At 36.0% G+C, this 18201-nt stretch overlaps 1 protein-coding gene across 1 annotated transcript; it reads right to left on the bottom strand.

Annotated features, from left to right (window-relative positions):
• Positions 1 to 293: 293 nt before the first annotated feature.
• LOC126368703 (sodium-dependent nutrient amino acid transporter 1-like) lies at positions 294 to 17252 on the bottom strand. The gene is made up of 14 exons (XM_050012824.1): positions 17095 to 17252; positions 12280 to 12426; positions 10652 to 10910; positions 10098 to 10314; positions 9151 to 9194; positions 8727 to 8874; positions 7866 to 7944; positions 6873 to 6976; positions 4958 to 5144; positions 4099 to 4275; positions 3390 to 3489; positions 1987 to 2166; positions 1349 to 1443; positions 294 to 1025 (listed from the first exon to the last, which is right to left on the bottom strand). The coding sequence occupies exons 1-14, from the start codon at positions 17095 to 17097 to the stop codon at positions 828 to 830; spliced, it is 1938 nt and encodes a 645-aa protein (XP_049868781.1). The 5' UTR covers positions 17098 to 17252; the 3' UTR covers positions 294 to 827.
• Between the last annotated feature and the right edge of the window lie 949 nt (positions 17253 to 18201).

The following is an 18201-nucleotide window of genomic DNA, read 5'->3' as shown; positions in this document are numbered from 1 at the left end:
GCAGTTTAGACTAACACACTTGGCTCTACCATTAAGACGCGGTACGGTTCACCACCTATCACGTTGATGTAACTAACAGAAAGCTCGGTGAGGTGTGGATACTTAGTTCATCTTGTGATGGATGTACCTTTGATTACCTCCATTGGGATGTAGTCGTGAGCTTACATTATGTTATATTGTACTTTTTTGAAATCGGTTATAAATCTTCTGGGTTTATTCTAATTAAATCAAATCAAGCTAGATATTTTCATGCTTCCTAATAAATAAATAAGTAAGTAAAAGACTGGTCGGTATATTTTTTATAATTTTTATTTATCAATAAATATAAACATCGTATTATTAATATTCAGTTACATACATTACAGTATTAGTATTATGTACTGGTACGCACAGCCTGTCTTGTCCATTATTTCTTATTTTAATTACTGTCTAACTACCTATTGTACATTAATATTTAAATGGCAACGGAAAATCACTGAACATTAAGTAGAAGTTGTTATTTCTATCCAGTAGTTTAAAGAAAGATTTCTGTTTTGTAGTATTTAAATGTCTGGTTATTTGAAGAACATACTTTTTGTTTTAGCCTTCCTTTTTATGTTGGTCACAACACATCACATTGATAAATAATTCTCTCTCTCCTATTCTTTGCCGCATAGCTACGAATACTGGTTAGGATTATTGCTTAGTTCTATAATTTGGGTTCAGAATTGCATACTTAATGCAATTAACGTGGCCATGTGATTTTGTTAGGCCGCAAATGTGGCTATTTACCTATACAATAAAGTCATCACAGAAAAGTCATGCATTAGCTTATAGGTAAATTAAGACTATTTCGATACTGGAGGTGTTAATACAATATGTCTCCTGTATCCTCCAGTGAGACTGAGCCATATGTGTTTGGGCCAGGAGGTGCGCATCAGGGAACGCGCCTCCTTCGCGTCTTGCTTGAACAGGTGCCACTCTCTCTGAAGTTCAGGCGAGCGGGGACCCCAGGAGGGCTTGTTGTGGAATGCTTTCTTAATAGTCTGTAAACAAGTAGACATTTACATTACACATATGTGCGTGATTGATTGTCAATAGACCAAAAAGACTAATACTTAGATTACCTTCCTTCCATTACGAATATTGTGAATTGGAGTACCTACAGAGAAACATCGTGGTGGAGAAAATTTTAGACGTTTAGGCATTTAGCACGATAGTAGGGCATTATGCCAACGCCTTATTAATATTAAAAATCTTGATTTAATTGATTCCTATGGCCATCTTTCATATCGGTTGTATGTTGCTCGATGCCCAATCTCACCAACCCTGATATCAGGGTTATTCACTATAGATATAAAATAGTTACCTTAGAGACGTTGCCAGTCTTGTTTTTATGTATGATGACGAACATGAAGAGCGGAACCAGGAGGATACCAGCAAACATCATCATATATCCAGACGCTAAAACAAAAAAAAAATGATAAAATAAGTCGTGTCTATGATGCAGACGTATTTTGGTATGAAGCTAATGTTAAACTCTACATATAAAGGGTAGTTTATGATTTTGATAAGTAAATAATGTAAGCCGGAAATCGTTCACTGCTCGATATAGGCCTCCACCAAGTCTCGTCACAATAACCGATCCTCTGCTGCTCGCATCCAGCGTTTTCCTGCAACTTTCACAAGGTGTCTGTCCACCTTGTGGGGGCTTGCCCACACTGCGCTTTCCGGTCCGCGGTCGCTACCCATCGGCCAATCGTTTTACGAGTGATGTTTCCCGCCCACTGCCAGTTCAGTTTAGAAGTAGGTATCATATTCTACTAATTTTCCAGCCAGTCCATCAAAGGATCGTGTAGGTAGTATTTAGACGACTTGGCACATTACAAAACCATTCTGATGATGCCTACAATACTATAAAAAGCGTAGATGTAAGTGTGAATCCTTGTAACTTTTAGCTTTACCTTGTTGGTAATTCTTACTAATGTCTACACAATATGTACTTACCATAGGCGATGGTGGGGTAAACGTACTCGTCAGCAAATTTAGGCTCATCCGAAGCGACCAGGGCGTAAATGAAGACGACGATCATCATTCCAGGAGTGATGAGACCCCAGCAGAACCGCCAGTAGAATGACGTCTTTATGTTCAACATGAACTCCGCGTCCAGGCATAGGTTTTCCAATCCTGAAGAAGTTAGAAAATATATTCATTTTTTAACACTTTCACGAACACAGAGCGAGGGTCATTGACAATTAGTACCTATTTTAATTAGAATTAATTATTCATAATTAGTACCTATGGGACTTGGAATCCGGACATCGGCTGTAGACTTTCTGTACTTGACAGTTTTAAGGTAGTTTTGGTTAATTGAAAGGACGAGACACAACTTTTTGCTTCTTTGGTATACACTTATACAGTGGGTATGCGTGTTTTCTCCGTTTTATTACTCCTTGTATCAGTGTCAGTAAACACTATCGATAAATGCTTCATTATGTTACTGTTAATTAGTCTTACTACTAGAAATGCTTACTTTCACAGTTAGATATAAAGAAAGCTGATTCTGTGCCTACGTACTATTAAGCACAGATTTTATGGAAATGACTTACACCCCGTATTCTAAGATATTACCTCCAGCCTTCCTTGACTCCGTGCGCAGTTAAGGCGACCTCAAGGTCTGCCTCGAACTTAACTCAAATTCGGTATTCTTAAACGGTGCCTCAACCTTATCTTCAGTTTACTCCAGTAAGGCATGACGTAATTAATTTCGTATTATTTAGTTGGCAGTATGATATGCGCGATTCCAGTGAAGTAAAGCCTTCGAGGACGTAAATGTCAACTTACAATTCCAAAATGCTCGGCTGAAGCCTATTTAGATACTAGTCTACCTAATATAAAATAGGAAGGTGACGATTTTATGGGTAATGTCTTTCTTTTGTGATACTTGTGGATTGGCTATGTCCGTATTTGCATTTGAGTACACTGATCGATCGACGTAATAACAGGTGATCTGGCAAAAAATCAGTACATATGCTAAGCTTTTTGTTGATTAAATAAGTACTTAATGATAATTGTTAGTGTAGGTAAGTGTGCAATGACGTCGGAACCTATATAGTGTAGGTATGCGACTATCGAACATGGTATCTTAAGGCATCGTCTGAGATAACGACTCCATTATAATATAGCACGTGAAATCGATAACTTATTAGTAGGTACTTAATCAAGGAAAATGTAAGATAAAGGATTAAACTATAAAATATTCGCGTGTTATAAATGCGGTAAAATAATAATATCGCGGCGATAAAATTGGGTTTTACGCAAATGAAGATATGGAATTCGCGTATTAAAACGACATTACAGGTTATCAATTGATAAAGGTGATAAATATTGATATCATAATTAATAAGTACCGTATATCCAGAAGACGCCGATGATTTCAGCAATGGCGCAGAACAGGATGAGGAAGGTACCTCCATAGTGGTCGACCAGCTCAAGGATGTATTGACCGCCCTGCAAACAATACGAAGTCACTGTGTGTTATTTCGCACCTGTATTTGGACTTGGAAATATTATGCATTGTGAGTCGTAAATGCTCGAGTTATAAAGTCCTTAATCTTCTATATGAAAATCGAACTTTTAATGAACGAATTAAGTAATTGAGTTGAGCGTCTTCTAGATGACGGCGTTAAAACTTAAAAATATTTGAACCAGTAATCCCCCCATTAGTAATCTTCTTCTTATCGTGTGGGTTGTAAGGTGGAATACCCACCAACCTCATCAAAGGGTTATTACTGAGCCGCCAAAGGCTCATGTAACGACTACATACTTACATCAGCAATAGTAATAGCCCTAATAGTATTAATTCACTGGTAATTGGTACCTTGAAATATAAGAAACATTTACCTAGCAGTTTTTCAGACGCCTGCCTGTTTTAAAAATAAAGGCAGTTATTTGCCTGCGTCGTTTGTATAGTCTCTTCTCACAGGCATTTAGTTAAAAATCTACTTATTTAGCACGGCATATTAGACCTTTGTGGTAGAGCTGCATGCCAAGATTGGTATTTTCAAACGAAGATAAATAAACTATTAAGTATAAACGGTTGCTGGTATTGGTACTCACAGGAGTGACGTAGATGAGCCCGATAAGGAAGCCGGCGGTGCAGCAGAAGGCGGACATGTAGACAACGCGCACGCGCGGGAAGGAGTCGATCATCACCGTGTTGATGGTCTGAAGCAGCGCCACCGCCGAGCCCACGCCCAGCACCGACATCATCACGAAGAACAGCACTGAGAACAGCTACAACACACATTGGATCTAGTCACATTTCAAGATTCATTAAAAACGTAATATTATACCAACATGGTCTGGGCTAAACGACATTTTTTAGGAAAAAAATGACAAATTTATAAATTACTTGTGTTTGACCTTGACCTCGCCGATTTTAGGTTTTCTTAATTTGGCTTCCAAATCCTCTGATTTGGAAGCCATAAGGTCAATGTTAAAAGTCAATGTTATTTACCGCCTAAAATGCAAACATATAATTTATATAACAACCAACTAATTAGAATAACAACCTTCCGTAGGTATAACGAGTGTAGAGAAAAACGAGCAAGTAACAAAGGCGCGCGTTGAAATCTTTTGTACGAATACAATGTTTGTTACATTTTTAAGGCCAAAGACATCAACGCGCTCTGTTAATAATTATTATAATATTATTTAATTTTATTGCCGTAGCAATCGCAGCTCATTTTTGGGTTCATTTAATGTGTTTCTAGACCTGCCTGTGGTTGGAATGTCAGGAGCCTTTGGATCTGACCACCTGGCTCACGGCCTATAGGCGACAGGTTGCCTCGTACGGAAGTGGCAGTAGGTAATTAAATAATAGGAGTGTAGGATAGAACTAATGAAGATTCTTGACTTTCAACGAAAATAATGCTCACACGATCCTGCATTGGAATTAAATCATTTAGATTCTCACCTGCGGCTGGAAAGTCTTAGCAATAGCGTCAGGGTATGAGACGAACGCGAGAGACGTGCCTCCGGAGCCGACCACCTGGCTCACGGGCCGCTTCAGGTTGTGCGCCAGGTTGCCCAGGATGCCGAAGATGGTGATGCCGGACAATAAGCTCGTGAACGTGTCCAGGGTCGTCACGATCATCGCATCCCTGTGGGGAATAATATTGGCGTTCACCAAACGGAAGCAACGTGATCTTACAAATCAAACACGTTTAGCCTTTGACGCAAGTTAATACGATTTACATTTTTGTTTTATTTATTACATCTGTGCTTAAATATATGTATAATTAAAAATTTCGGTCGATAGTTGAAAAAGTATAAAATTTGCTTTCACCTTAAAAACGAATTAGAATCCCGGTGGCGACATAATCACAAAATCACTTTGTGATCCCTAGTTTGGATAGGACGTTGCATTAATCACCCAAACGTACCAAAGTAAGATGATCCGTGCATCGGAGGGCATGATAAGCAATCGGTCCCGGATTCTATTTACCTACTGAATAACGATATTTTTTAATTTGTATTTGTAGACCTATCTAAGTAGGTATATACAGGGTGTTAGTGACATCGTAACGAAAACTTTGAGGGATGATTCAGACCATGATTCTGAGTTGATATCAAGTGGATTTTTCCGTCGCAAAAATCATGTATTTTTTTTAGTTTTTTTAAATTATTTTCAATTCTATACTTTTGCGATGAAAAATTCCACTTGATATTAACTCAGAATAATCAGCTGAATCATCCCCCTCAGTATTCGTTACGATGTCACTTACACCCATACAAGTACATACGGTAGCCATACAAGTAGGTATGGGTGTTAGTGACACCGTAACGAATATTGAGGGGGATGATTCAGACCATGATTCTGAGTTGATATCAAGTGGAATTTCCTGTAAAAAAATTCATATATTTTTTTTGTTTTTTTTTTTATTTATTTTCCTATCCATACTTTTGCGACGGAAAATTCCACTTGATATCAACTCAGAATCATGGTCTGAATCATCCCTCAAAGTTTTCGTTACGATGTCACTAACACCCTGTATATTTCTACATTAAGGACACTTGCTTACTTTTCTGTCATTGAACCCCGTGAGTCAGCTGGCGTATATTTATTAACACGCATAAACTTTACAAGCTTAAATCCTCCTAATAAAACGATATCAGTTTAAATTGCGATAGAGTGATTACAATCGAAGAAACTTACAGTGTAAACATCAGTAAGTAAGTATTTAATCATTTAGATAGAACTATCTGAAAATTAATCATACAAAATAATTGCACTAGACATCAGCTGCACTAGAGAAAGGTATTTTTTTTAAATTGCGTTTTAAAAATGTTCAAATGCGCAGTGGAGCAGCATGGTGGAGTATGCTCCATACCCCCTCGGCTTGATTGAGGGAGGCCTGTGCCCAGCAGTGGGACGTATATAGGCTATTTATATGTTTATGTATGTAAAAATGTTTCCCTTAAAGTTATAATTTTTTTTTAAAGAATTTCCTGTAACTTATCAGGCATTTTATATGTAAATAAAATATAAGACAGTACGCTTGTACAATGCATGGAAAACGCCTGCGTATAACACTTCACTCCCCGGATTGTCCTTAGTATGGCCATTTCAGATATTTTACGAGATTATTGCAAGAAAATCGTATTTTTATTATATATATATCAATAGTGCTGTTGGTACCCGCTACTAGCCCAAAGTTCTAAACATCTTCACTAACCCGCAACAAAGGATTGTGATGGATTAAACTCCATACCCACTCCGATTAATGGAGGGGAGACCTGTGCTCATATAGGTTGTTTATATTTTTATGCAATATGTACCTAAGAGTATCGATATGAGGCTATGAAACATACTAAAGACAGTAACCTACCTGTAAACGTTGGACCTGAAGCTGTTATACGAGGAAAACATGATGATAGCTCCGGTACACACAGACAGTGAGAAGAACACTTGGGTTACAGCCGCATACCATACCTGGAAATAAACGAGATTCAAAAATAACATTATCTACTTCATCAGGAAAATTGCATCCCGTGACGAAGTTGGTTATAGTCGGTGTCACACTATGAAGCCGGTCATTAGAAGGCAACTTGCATCAACTGCACCCAGAATTCAAATAGGATGATATGATGCTCTGTACGGCGATAGATGAGGAGCTCGGTGGCGCAGCAGTTAACGCGCTCGGTCTGCGATTGTTGAAGTAAAGCAACTTTCGCAAAGGCCGGTCATAGGATGGGTGACCACAAAAAAAAAGCTTTCATCTCGAGCTCCTCTGTGCTTCGGAAGGCACGTTAAGCCGTTGGTCCCGGCTGCATTAGCAGTCGTTAATAATCATCAATCCGCACTGGGCCCGCGTGATGGTTTAAGGCCCGATCTCCCTATCCATCCATAGGGAAGGCCCGTGCCGCAGCAGTGGGGACGTTAATGGGCTGATGATGATGATGGCGACAGATGACCAGCCTATCACCGATGAAGAAACTAACAAAAAGTCTCGGCTTCTCCTGTTTACCCGGCTGTGTGTAGCAAGCATTAATGGCCCTAAGATTCTTAGCCTATGGCCACAGTATATCAGCGACGGGTGGCCACACTACTGTGTGTGCAACGATGAATACAATATCACCACAAATTGCGGTTTCATGTTTGATGAATGATCAATGATGAATGATGGTGGATTGTGGCTTGATAGTTTGCGGTTATATGATGATATTTCGTCCCACACCCGCCGTCCAACCACCGCGCTAGAACTGTTCTGTGGTTTCACACTTTGAATTTTACAACATGCTTGTGATAATAATTTCTTTACTTCAATTAGTGAAAAACAATAGGCAATCAAGTGAAACCCAATTATAATATAAGTACTTACATCGAGTTCAACCAGTTTGGACCAATCCGGCCTAAGGAAAAATATGATGCCGTCACCAGCACCCGGTAGGATTGATGTACTGTAAAAAAGATAATTTCCTTCATTATAATTATCTCTTTGTGTACAAATTATTAAAAAAAATAACTCTTGAATCGTTTTTTTTTTGTAAAATATGAACCGAAAAACAGTGTCAAAACTATTAAATAAGTATTCTGTTTTTGTTTATACAGACAAACTGGTCCAATTTAGCTTACTGAGTATTTAAGTATAATAACGACAAAGATTGCTTTATGCTCGCTTGCTTGAGATAAATAGACTAGGTAATGCTTTTTGATAAATTGCTTAAACTCTGCTCAAATGTTTCAGCAATAAAAACTTTAAACCCAATCGTAATAGACAATATTCGATTAATCGAATTATACCTGACAGTGAACATAAATTGAAAATAGATTATACAGGTAATTGGGTAGTATAATATTTATAGACTAGTATGATTAGAATTGCTCGGGTATTGTAGGCGGATTAACCTGACTGTCGAAAATAAAGTAAGACATTTAAGTAAATAGGTACCTTAGCAACTCAATTATCCATAATAATAAAAAAAGAGAAGATAATAGACTATAAGAGATTATAAGAGTCTTTTTGTAATTATTTCTTTTTTATTTTGGTGCAATAAAGTGTATTTTTATTGTATTGTAATAATAATATTTATTGCCATAAAAGTAAATAACAATCCAAATACTTTATTGCATAAAGAGGAAAAAACAAAATACAAAACAAAAGAGAAATAGAATAAAAAAAAAGAAAAATATACCTCTTTTGAGGCCCAGACCAACAGACAGCAGAAAAAGAATAACTTACGTGATAAGCAAAACAATCATGACGACGTAGGGGAAGAGAGCGAGGAAGTAGGCGGCCTTGCCGGAGCTCTTGACTCCTCTCGCCACGATGCCGAAGATGATCAGCCAGGACACGAACAGGCACAGCGTCAGGTACCAGATAGGAGCACCTGAAGACATTTCATGCTTGTTACCTGTTACTGTTTTTGCATGGATTTTCTTCGAGTGGCATTATATCATACTACTTAGCCAGACAATTAATGGCTAGAGTTATCTCACTTAATTTTAGACAATTTTATATTTTTATCCTAAAATTTAAACTTTTATAGATTTAAGGCACTTTGAAAGTGCAGCTTGCTAAATTTAGGTTTAGTTACAAAGATTTTCAGCTGAAGTTTTTAAACTTTTACATGGCATATAAGTATACCTAAATTGCAGTTACTTACCAAGCCCACCTTCAACGCCGTCTCTTTGTTGAAGAACCGTTTTTCTGTAAATAGATAAAAAAACATCATCAGTATCATCACAAACTATCTAAATACTGGGTGTTAGTGACATCGTAACGAATACTGAGGGGGTTGATTCAGACTATGATTCTGAGTTAAAATCAAGTGGAATTTTCCGTCGCAAAATTCATGTTTTTTTTTTTAATTATTTTCAATTCTATGCATTTGCGATGGAAAACTCCACTTGATATTAACTCAGAATAATCAGATGAATCATCCCTCTCAGTATTCGTTACGATGACACTTACACCCCGTACAAGTACATACCGTAGCCATATAAATAGGTATGGGTGTTAGTGACACCGTAACGAATACTGAGGGGGATGGTTCAGACCATGATTCTGAGTTGATATCAAGTGGAATTTCGTGTCAAAAAATTCATGAAAATTTTTCTTTTCTTTTTAATTATTTTCCAATCCATACTTTTGCGACGGAAATTTCTACTTGATATCAACTCAGAATCATGGCCTGAATCACCCCTCAAAGTTTTCGTTACGATGTCACTAACACCCTGTATATTAATGTATTGGTCACCCTTCAAAATATTGGAGAGGTCATATTGTTCATCGAGACCATATTACATGTTAGGCATATAGGATTATTTTAAACCAATGACTGTCGAATTTGTTCGAATTCATGTTTGGATCATAGATGATTATCACGTGCTCAGCGGCGAAGGAAAACATCGCGAAAAACCCACAGATGCTTCTGTAAAATAGCGGACCTATCAAATCTTCAGGTTAGGTAAGCGGACCCTGTTGAAAACGGGATAATGCTAGGGGGATAGGATTATTTTAAATCAGATACCATATCTCTCGTAATCAGAGGTAGTGGTGCGTATAGGCTACACCAAACCCTCCGCAACTTTGCCATATCAAGTTACTCACACGAAGTATAATTCAGCGCTGCTGGTAGAGTTCTCGTTAATGTCCATATCCTCGGCGGTGACGACGGAAGGCACGCAGTTGTCCCATTCTTCAGCGCACACTCCCCATGGCAGCTCAGCTTGGAAGCTCATCGCAAGATAATACAAACATAGAGCTACGATTGACACGTAGTACGAGAGAATGTAGCCGCAACCCAATGCTTGAGCGTAGCCGGTTCCTGGGACACAAAAAAATATTGTCATTTCTAAACAAAACGAACCAAAATTACGAATTACCAAGCTGTCATGCAGTATTTTCATTTTCTCTATGACGAAACGCTTTATTTTTCGCAACTACACTTAAACGCTTCCACACGATTAAAATACCCGATAAGGTAGGTACTTCAGTGAAAATCTCATCAAGATTTTCATGTTAGTAATTACTTATTTAGCAACTTACAACGAAATGAGAAACCCGTAGATTATTTGCACATTGTCGTATCAGACCTATTTATTTGTCTTTTTAAAATAAGTACCTATTAAACTATACATCCTGTATAGGTAGTAAGTATTCACCTTTCATGGCAGGAGCCAAAGCCCACACTTTGACGGAGTTTCTTGAACTAAACTGTCCTATTACTCCTTCGAGGTAGTACATAGGTTTGCCCACTAGTAACAGGACAATGATGTATGGTATGATGAAAGCTCCTCCTCCATTTTGATAGGCGACGAAAGGAAACCGCCACACGTTGCCGAGACCGACAGAGGTGGCTATACATGACATCAAGAATTCAAGTTGGTTCCCCCACATCATACGGTCTGGCTGGTCTTCTTCCTAGAATTAAAACAATATTTATTCATTACTTGGTGTTCATCATATAACAAAAAAGGGACTATTGAATAGTTTTCAGCGTATTTTAGCTGTATCATGTATTTAGGTACGCGTATACTAATTGCACATGCTTATATTCAATTATATCATTACTAGATGACTCGGTGAACTTCGTTACCCTTTTTCATATTTCATCATCTGAATTTTCAAGACTAAAAATAGCCAATACGTTTCAGCCGTTCTCGAATTTTACCGAGACTAACGAACGCCTATTTCATGACATTGTTGTGTTTTTTTTACTTAATTATGTATTTTGAACTCTATACCTTTGCGATAGAATATTCTACTTGATATTAACTCACAATAATGAGGTGACTCATCCCACTCAGTATTCGTTACGATGTCACAAATTTGACATTTACTGAGACTTACAGTTCAATTTGTCAAAAAAGTTAATGTGACATGGTACCAAAGTGTATACATATTAATGCTCGTGACCGTACAGGTAGCCATACGGATACGTATGGGTGTAAGTGACACCGTAATGAATACTGAGGGGCATGATTCAGACCATGACTATGAGTTTATATCAAGCGCAATTTCGGAAAATTCATGTTTTTTTTTGTGTTTCTTTTTAATTACGTACCTATTGTCAGTTCCATCCTTTTGCGACGGAAAATTCCACTTGATATCAACTCAGAATCATGGTCTGAATCATCCCTCAAAGTTTTAATTACGATGTCACTAACACCTCGTAATATAGATTATATTCGATCATATCGGATTACTTATAAGCAATTTATTTGTAATTTCTGTCTGTAAAATATCAAGACTTTTTGTAGGTCTTTGAATACTGAATAGGTGATCATTTTATTTAGAAGCATAGAATACGCGGTAAAAGAATCGTAGCCGTAGGTTTTATCAATAGATCTAACTGTATGATTACGGGGAAATTCTTGCCAATCGTACATTTATATAATATAAATATATATTGTAATATATAGGACTAGGGAAAATACAAGTCAACCCATGATATGACGAACAAAAGCCGTCAGATCTTATCGTGGTGATTTTACGAATGATGCCTTTTAAATTTTAATAAGTAAGTACGTTCTTTTATTACCTTGTAGGTGTTTATTTCTTTATCAATCAAAGATTCCGTCATTTGCAAAACCAAACTGCGTAGATATAAAAAGTTTATTTGAATTTTCCTAATGGAAAATAACATTTATTGTGAAGTAACTCCTCACCGGCTTACCTTTCCTGTTAGGAGACTTTTTCAGAATTGTTAGCTACTTATACCATAATTTACTCTACTTATATAAATTACTGTAAGTACTTATCTAAATAAGTAAGTAGATAAAATTCTTACCACTTTTTCACCTTTCTTTTCATCTCCCAAGGGAACTTTAAGAACAGGTATCTGTGCATCTTTTGTCCTTTTTGGCTCTGGAGAGCCGAGCTTCGTCTGCGGAGTCTCTGGTGACAGGTCGAAAGCCGGATTAACATGTTCCCCACTCTGTAAAATACATAAGACAGAAGCATATGAGATATAAGTACGATCCTCATACCAACCAAGACTGTAATCACAATTTTGGTATGTACTTAGAGAGCCAGTCATCAAGCCTCTTTTCGTGTTTGTGTAATTAAAATTAAAACAATAATGGATAATGAAGAACTTTATAGTGGCAGTTAATTGTACTGTATCTATGCATTATGTCGCCTTGTTAAAATTAAGTTCTGTGCAATAAAGTGTATTTGATTTGATTTGACTTGATAAAATATGAAGTTATCCAACGGGGTCATGCAACATTCTAAGTGTTTCTGCTTGATGCAGACCATACATGGAACTTATTAAATATAAAAATACTTAATTTAATACATAAATATAATTTTAGGAACTATAAATATCGAATGCATAGTCAACTTTAAACACAATAGATAATATACACATAGTACAATACAATTTTGGTTAAGACAATAACACAAAGCGAATTAAAAAACAAAAGAAAAACAAAGAGCATAATGGCCGATTTAAGACTGAAAAACGTATACATAAAGGTTAGCTAAATTCAAAGATGACCTACTAGGTAAATCAAGACACTAACCGATTTTCTTTTATTTTACGGTGAAGGAGATAGACCACGTCACGTCTTTGTTCATTCGGTTACAAAGTAGAGCATGGCATTTAAATTGGTAAATTCAAGGATGATAGGGCTGCCAGGTGGCTTCAGATAAGCAAATAATTGCCCCGATTATTGCGGATATTCTGTAAGTAGTACCTGCCGACGTTTTTCACGAAAACCTTGTCGGTTGCAACAAGGATTGTTTTATCGCTTTAAACCACTTTATTATTATAATCTTCTATATCAAATGAGCATATTAATGTCACACAGTCATCGATCATTTTTTGTTAAGTCTTGCGATTTATTTTCTATTATCAATGATTGTAGGTAACGTTTAGTAAAACAAATAGCATTTCTGCGATATAATTATGAAGAATTTATAATCTATTTAGCTGGTTTAGGTACGTTTTGTTGATTGTTTTGTCATGAACGCTTTGAAGACTTATTGTTACTGAATTTCGTGAATTATAACATTCTTGCCCACATAATCCCTGGTAGATTTATCATACCTGTAAATTGTTTACGATGTGTTTTTTTCAGTACACGTGAGCGATAAACCAAAGACCTGTATTTTCTTGATAATGATAGGTAGAGTAGAACTAATATCGTTTTTCCGCTGTCCGACCATCATAATATAAAAGATCTACACATGTGATAGACAGGTTACAATGCACAGAATGCATAATTGTGTGGTTCCTTTGCAAAACTAATTTGTTTACAGTGGGTATAAAAAGATAATTATTGCCTCGGAATTGTTACCTACATTAGCGTACCAGTGTTAAGTTATTATAAAGTTATATATTCTTAAAGTAAATAGATATATATGTTTATATTGTTATAACATACATATTATTTTAGATACCAATACATAAAAAAGCATTGCAGACCAAAAGTACTTTGACTATTCATAAAATACCTTTCAATCGTAAAATCGCAAATAATAAAAGTGAAATAATTAGATATATGTATAGATCAACAGAATATTTAGTTGTAGTTGCAACATTTCTCAAGGAGAGTTTGCAATTTTAGTATTATTTGTAAGTATAGTTGTTAATGTTATTTAGCTTTATTTAACATTTCACACAATTCAAGTAACATCCTGTAAGTAATGACACTTCCGCACGTTCTACTTACTGAACATCTTTTGTTTATTGTGTATAAGTATGTGTAGGTTACTACGCTATATTGTTCAATTCTACAATATGCTCGATTTTACTGTAAGAGAAATCCGTTAAAGAAATTCAATTTGGCGGTCAATAGAGACAGTCGTCAACATTTCGCTTCGAAAACAGTTGATTTCTTATTTTTGAAATAATTATCCATCTGAAAGTTAACGTACCTACTTACCTAACACGTGTCCGTAACAAACCGTAGGTAAGTGTTATGTTGTGAAAAAAATAGTCGACACTTTTGTATATTTATAGACATAAGTACATTTGAAGCCTTCCTTGTTGATATACTGACGTTATTAACCATACAGATAAGTATAGCTTTTTTATATTAAGTGACAATTGCTTGTTAATGATTTTAATAAACGAACGGACATAACTTTAAATAGACACGTGGCAAGAAGTAGACCTTTTGTGTTCTGTGATCACGTCCATTTCAAATTCATAAATTACCTACGTATGTATGTACCCTAGTAAATCTATTGATCATTAAAAGCAGTGAACTAGATACACATTACTGAGTTCCATGACCATGAGATTGGCCAGTTGGCCGCCAAAATCACAGTTTAATAACAGTTCAAATGTTTGGAATTTGCATCATTCGTCTGTGGTCAATTTCGCAACTATTCGTCAAAGATGCAATAAGTGGTTATATTTGATCACTCTACTTTCTAATTGTTTTGTAATAAGACAGGCCTCAGACAAAATAAAAATTCGCGAAACCTCGTTTATTTTATTAGTATACCTAGTACCTACGCGGTTTACAAATTATTATACCTACAGTAAAACTATAAATTATCTTACCTTAATATAATCTTTGACCTTGACTAACTTGAAAGTTATTACTCAAGGTCCGAATTATATGTAAATACTAATACATTTGAAAAATGTTTGTTGTAAATGCATCCGATATACCATTATGTAGGTAGGTACCTACCTCAAACCTTATAATAGAGATGAACGACCGGTAAACATATATTTTTTAGTGCATATACGTAGTTGGGTGACAGCTGTGATTCCAAATCATAAGTTAACATTAATCTTGTAAACTTGATATTATTGACAACAACTTGGTGTATTGACCACTAAGTCAAAGTTCTAATTTCGATCGGGTCCGTTTTGGAAGAGTCACGAGGTTCTGAACTTGGTTCTGGGTGCTTTTCCACCAATCGCGTGATGGAGTGGAGTAGATATATAGGTATGTGGGCACGATTGATATACCTATGTATTGGAGATCAAAGAGAAACTTGTAGGTACCTAGCAGTGGGCTACACATACCTTCTTTACCGATTTCGTTCTATTATGCTCCCACATTTATGTGCGGAATCTTTCGCGGAATCGCGATTTTTTGTTTTAATTTTCTACAATGAGGGACTTTCCAGTCTACGTTCATCAAAAACAATATAGATGGCGCTGTAAAAATGTGCCTTCGTTTAACCTTCTAATTTCATGGATAACAGACATGCATCTTTTATCTTTTAATCATCATCAAAGTTAAAGATTTGACGCAATTAAAGTTAGGACACAATCACCTAGAAAATACCTATTTATTCTAATAACAATATCAATAAACTTTCATTATCAATAAGCCGAATTAAAAAAAAAAACATTCAAATCCTATCCGACTCTTTATCTACGCCGTATTTATATTTCCATTCTTTTTACATTGGCAATGGACTTCGGTATACGTTGATATAATTTAAGATTAGTACGTGGTACCTATATATAATCACATTTTTTATTGACCTTATGAAAGGTCTCAAGGTACCAACCATAAACAAGCCAGCCTGGCTACATATTTATCTAGCTATCTGATTAGAACATTATTATCCTGATATTAAGTACCTGCCTTTTGTGTTTATCAGCATAAACACAAATTTTTCTATATGCAATTAGATATTGATCTTTACTGATTGTTTTTTTATCGCGCTTACAGCTTTAGGTCAATGACAAGTGGAAATTTGAGAATAAGTACGTAAGTACTATAGGAGGAATTTGGGGAATAGTAGGTATAATTCAACCTAGGTACTCAATTGATCTTGATACCTTTTGAATTTCATTGAACCTATCTCAAAACCATTACAAAAGCCGATTAAGTGCGAGTCGGATTCACGCACTGAGGGTTTCGTGCAAACTGCCGTAAAACAACATAGATAATATTCATCCCTGAAGAAAGCTTTGACTTTACCGTTGAAAAAATATTGTCTGGATTATGCGACATATGTCGCTATTACTTTTCCAACTGCAAACAAGTTTAAAATCGCAAGTATTTTTTTTTATGTTTTGATTGCGTTAATTTCAACTTGTTACCTCCACGCGTTCCTAAGAAAGAGTGTTGACAGAAAGACGGCAGGAAAGTGATTCAAACAAGGATTTCGTTTTTCCTTTAGAGATACGGAACGCTAAAAATAAGAAAAATTTAGTAAATAATTTCATAAATTTTGTAAAGTATAATTTCAGAATACTTAAACGACTTACATTTAAATCACCTCCGTGTGTTTATAAAGAAGAGGTTGAAACTTTTGCTTACCTATCTCGTAAAGATAGAGTGCGATGCTTTGCGATTAAGTTCAACTTTTGTACAAAAACAAAACTATTTTCTATTGCAGATATTTTGACTATAGTATATTATATATAAATATAAAGCAACAGAAATTTTTCCATTTCCATCACCTACCTGTTTATTACTTGCGAATACGTAAACTAAAATAAACAGATACATACCAAAAACCCGCTTCACATCCGATACGTTTACAAACATAAAGAAATAATAATAAACAAATTACTTTTTAATTAAAAAATATGCAAAACTGACGGAATAATTGATTTTTAAAATTAAAAATGTGGACAGATTTATTGACACCACGAGCATTTTTAAAACAAACTGCTCACCATTGTTCACAGTTGATTTTCACACTTTTTCAGTATAAATATTATAATTTGGCCATGCGACCAGTTTATTGATGAAAATAAAATGATAATAAATCCACAACCAGCGTGGTGCTAGGCACCACGTTTACGCACGAATGAGAAGCCGCGCGTCTTCGCTCGCTTTATATTATACCTAAAGGAACTTTAGTAAGGCAATGTTATCCAGCATTCCTCGCCAGTTACTCCTTTGACTGATAACACAGGACAAGTGACACCGTAGACAAAAGAAAGGTGCAGTTAGTCAGCGTGTGAAACAGCCGATGAGACGATGAGTATGGTGAAATGTAAACAATATCATTGTCATAGTTTTTCTTCGCCGTGATTTATCACGGTAAAGGTAGGTTAGGTAGGGTAGGTAGGTTCCTAAAGGTAGGAACATAAAATCTTAAAATAGCGTTAGATGCAGGTAGGTTAGTTTTCCTCAAAAGAACTTGTTACTTACAGAATTATTTTATTTTTATTTGTACAAAATTATCGTATAATATTTCAAATGTGAATCACCAGATAAGTTTTTATAAGGACTTTTTTGGGTGTCGAGGTAAAATTTTGTTAAAATAGCAGAAGAAAGGGAAAGACCACAATGCGTTTACAAATGCAGTGTCATAATTTAAACTGGAAAAAAATTAAAAGGACAATTTATTTCGTATTTGATCCCTTGTTACGAGTTTAGGTAAGGTAGGATAAGGTAGATACTACTAGCATGCAGATAGCTGAGTTTACAAAGGGCGCGATTTTCGATAAAATCGTAGGTGCGCTATGTTCGCAAACTGGTGAGGTTGGTAATTATTAGCTAGTACTTTCAGAAGTGGGGCACGTGGGGAACTAAACAAAGCTGTTTTGAATATTGAAAAACTGTTTTTTGTCAAGTGAGTTATGGGCGAAACGGTGAAACGCAGTGGCGATACTAGTGTAGTTGTGGTGGGGGTACAAGAAGTGTCTTGTAGTCACTTGTGAGAGTTCTTCAGTCACTGGACTCACTGGTATCGAAATCGTCTTGATTTCTTTCTAGTCCTGAATGAAATACACGTTATAGCAGAAAGAGAAAGTTTAAGAGAAATTAGCATCCCC

This window comes from Pectinophora gossypiella, chromosome 8, assembly GCF_024362695.1.
Source record: "Pectinophora gossypiella chromosome 8, ilPecGoss1.1, whole genome shotgun sequence".
Lineage (NCBI taxonomy): Eukaryota > Metazoa > Arthropoda > Insecta > Lepidoptera > Gelechiidae > Pectinophora > Pectinophora gossypiella.
Note: the sequence above shows the minus strand (reverse complement) of the source record. Positions and strands in the feature narration are given on the sequence as shown.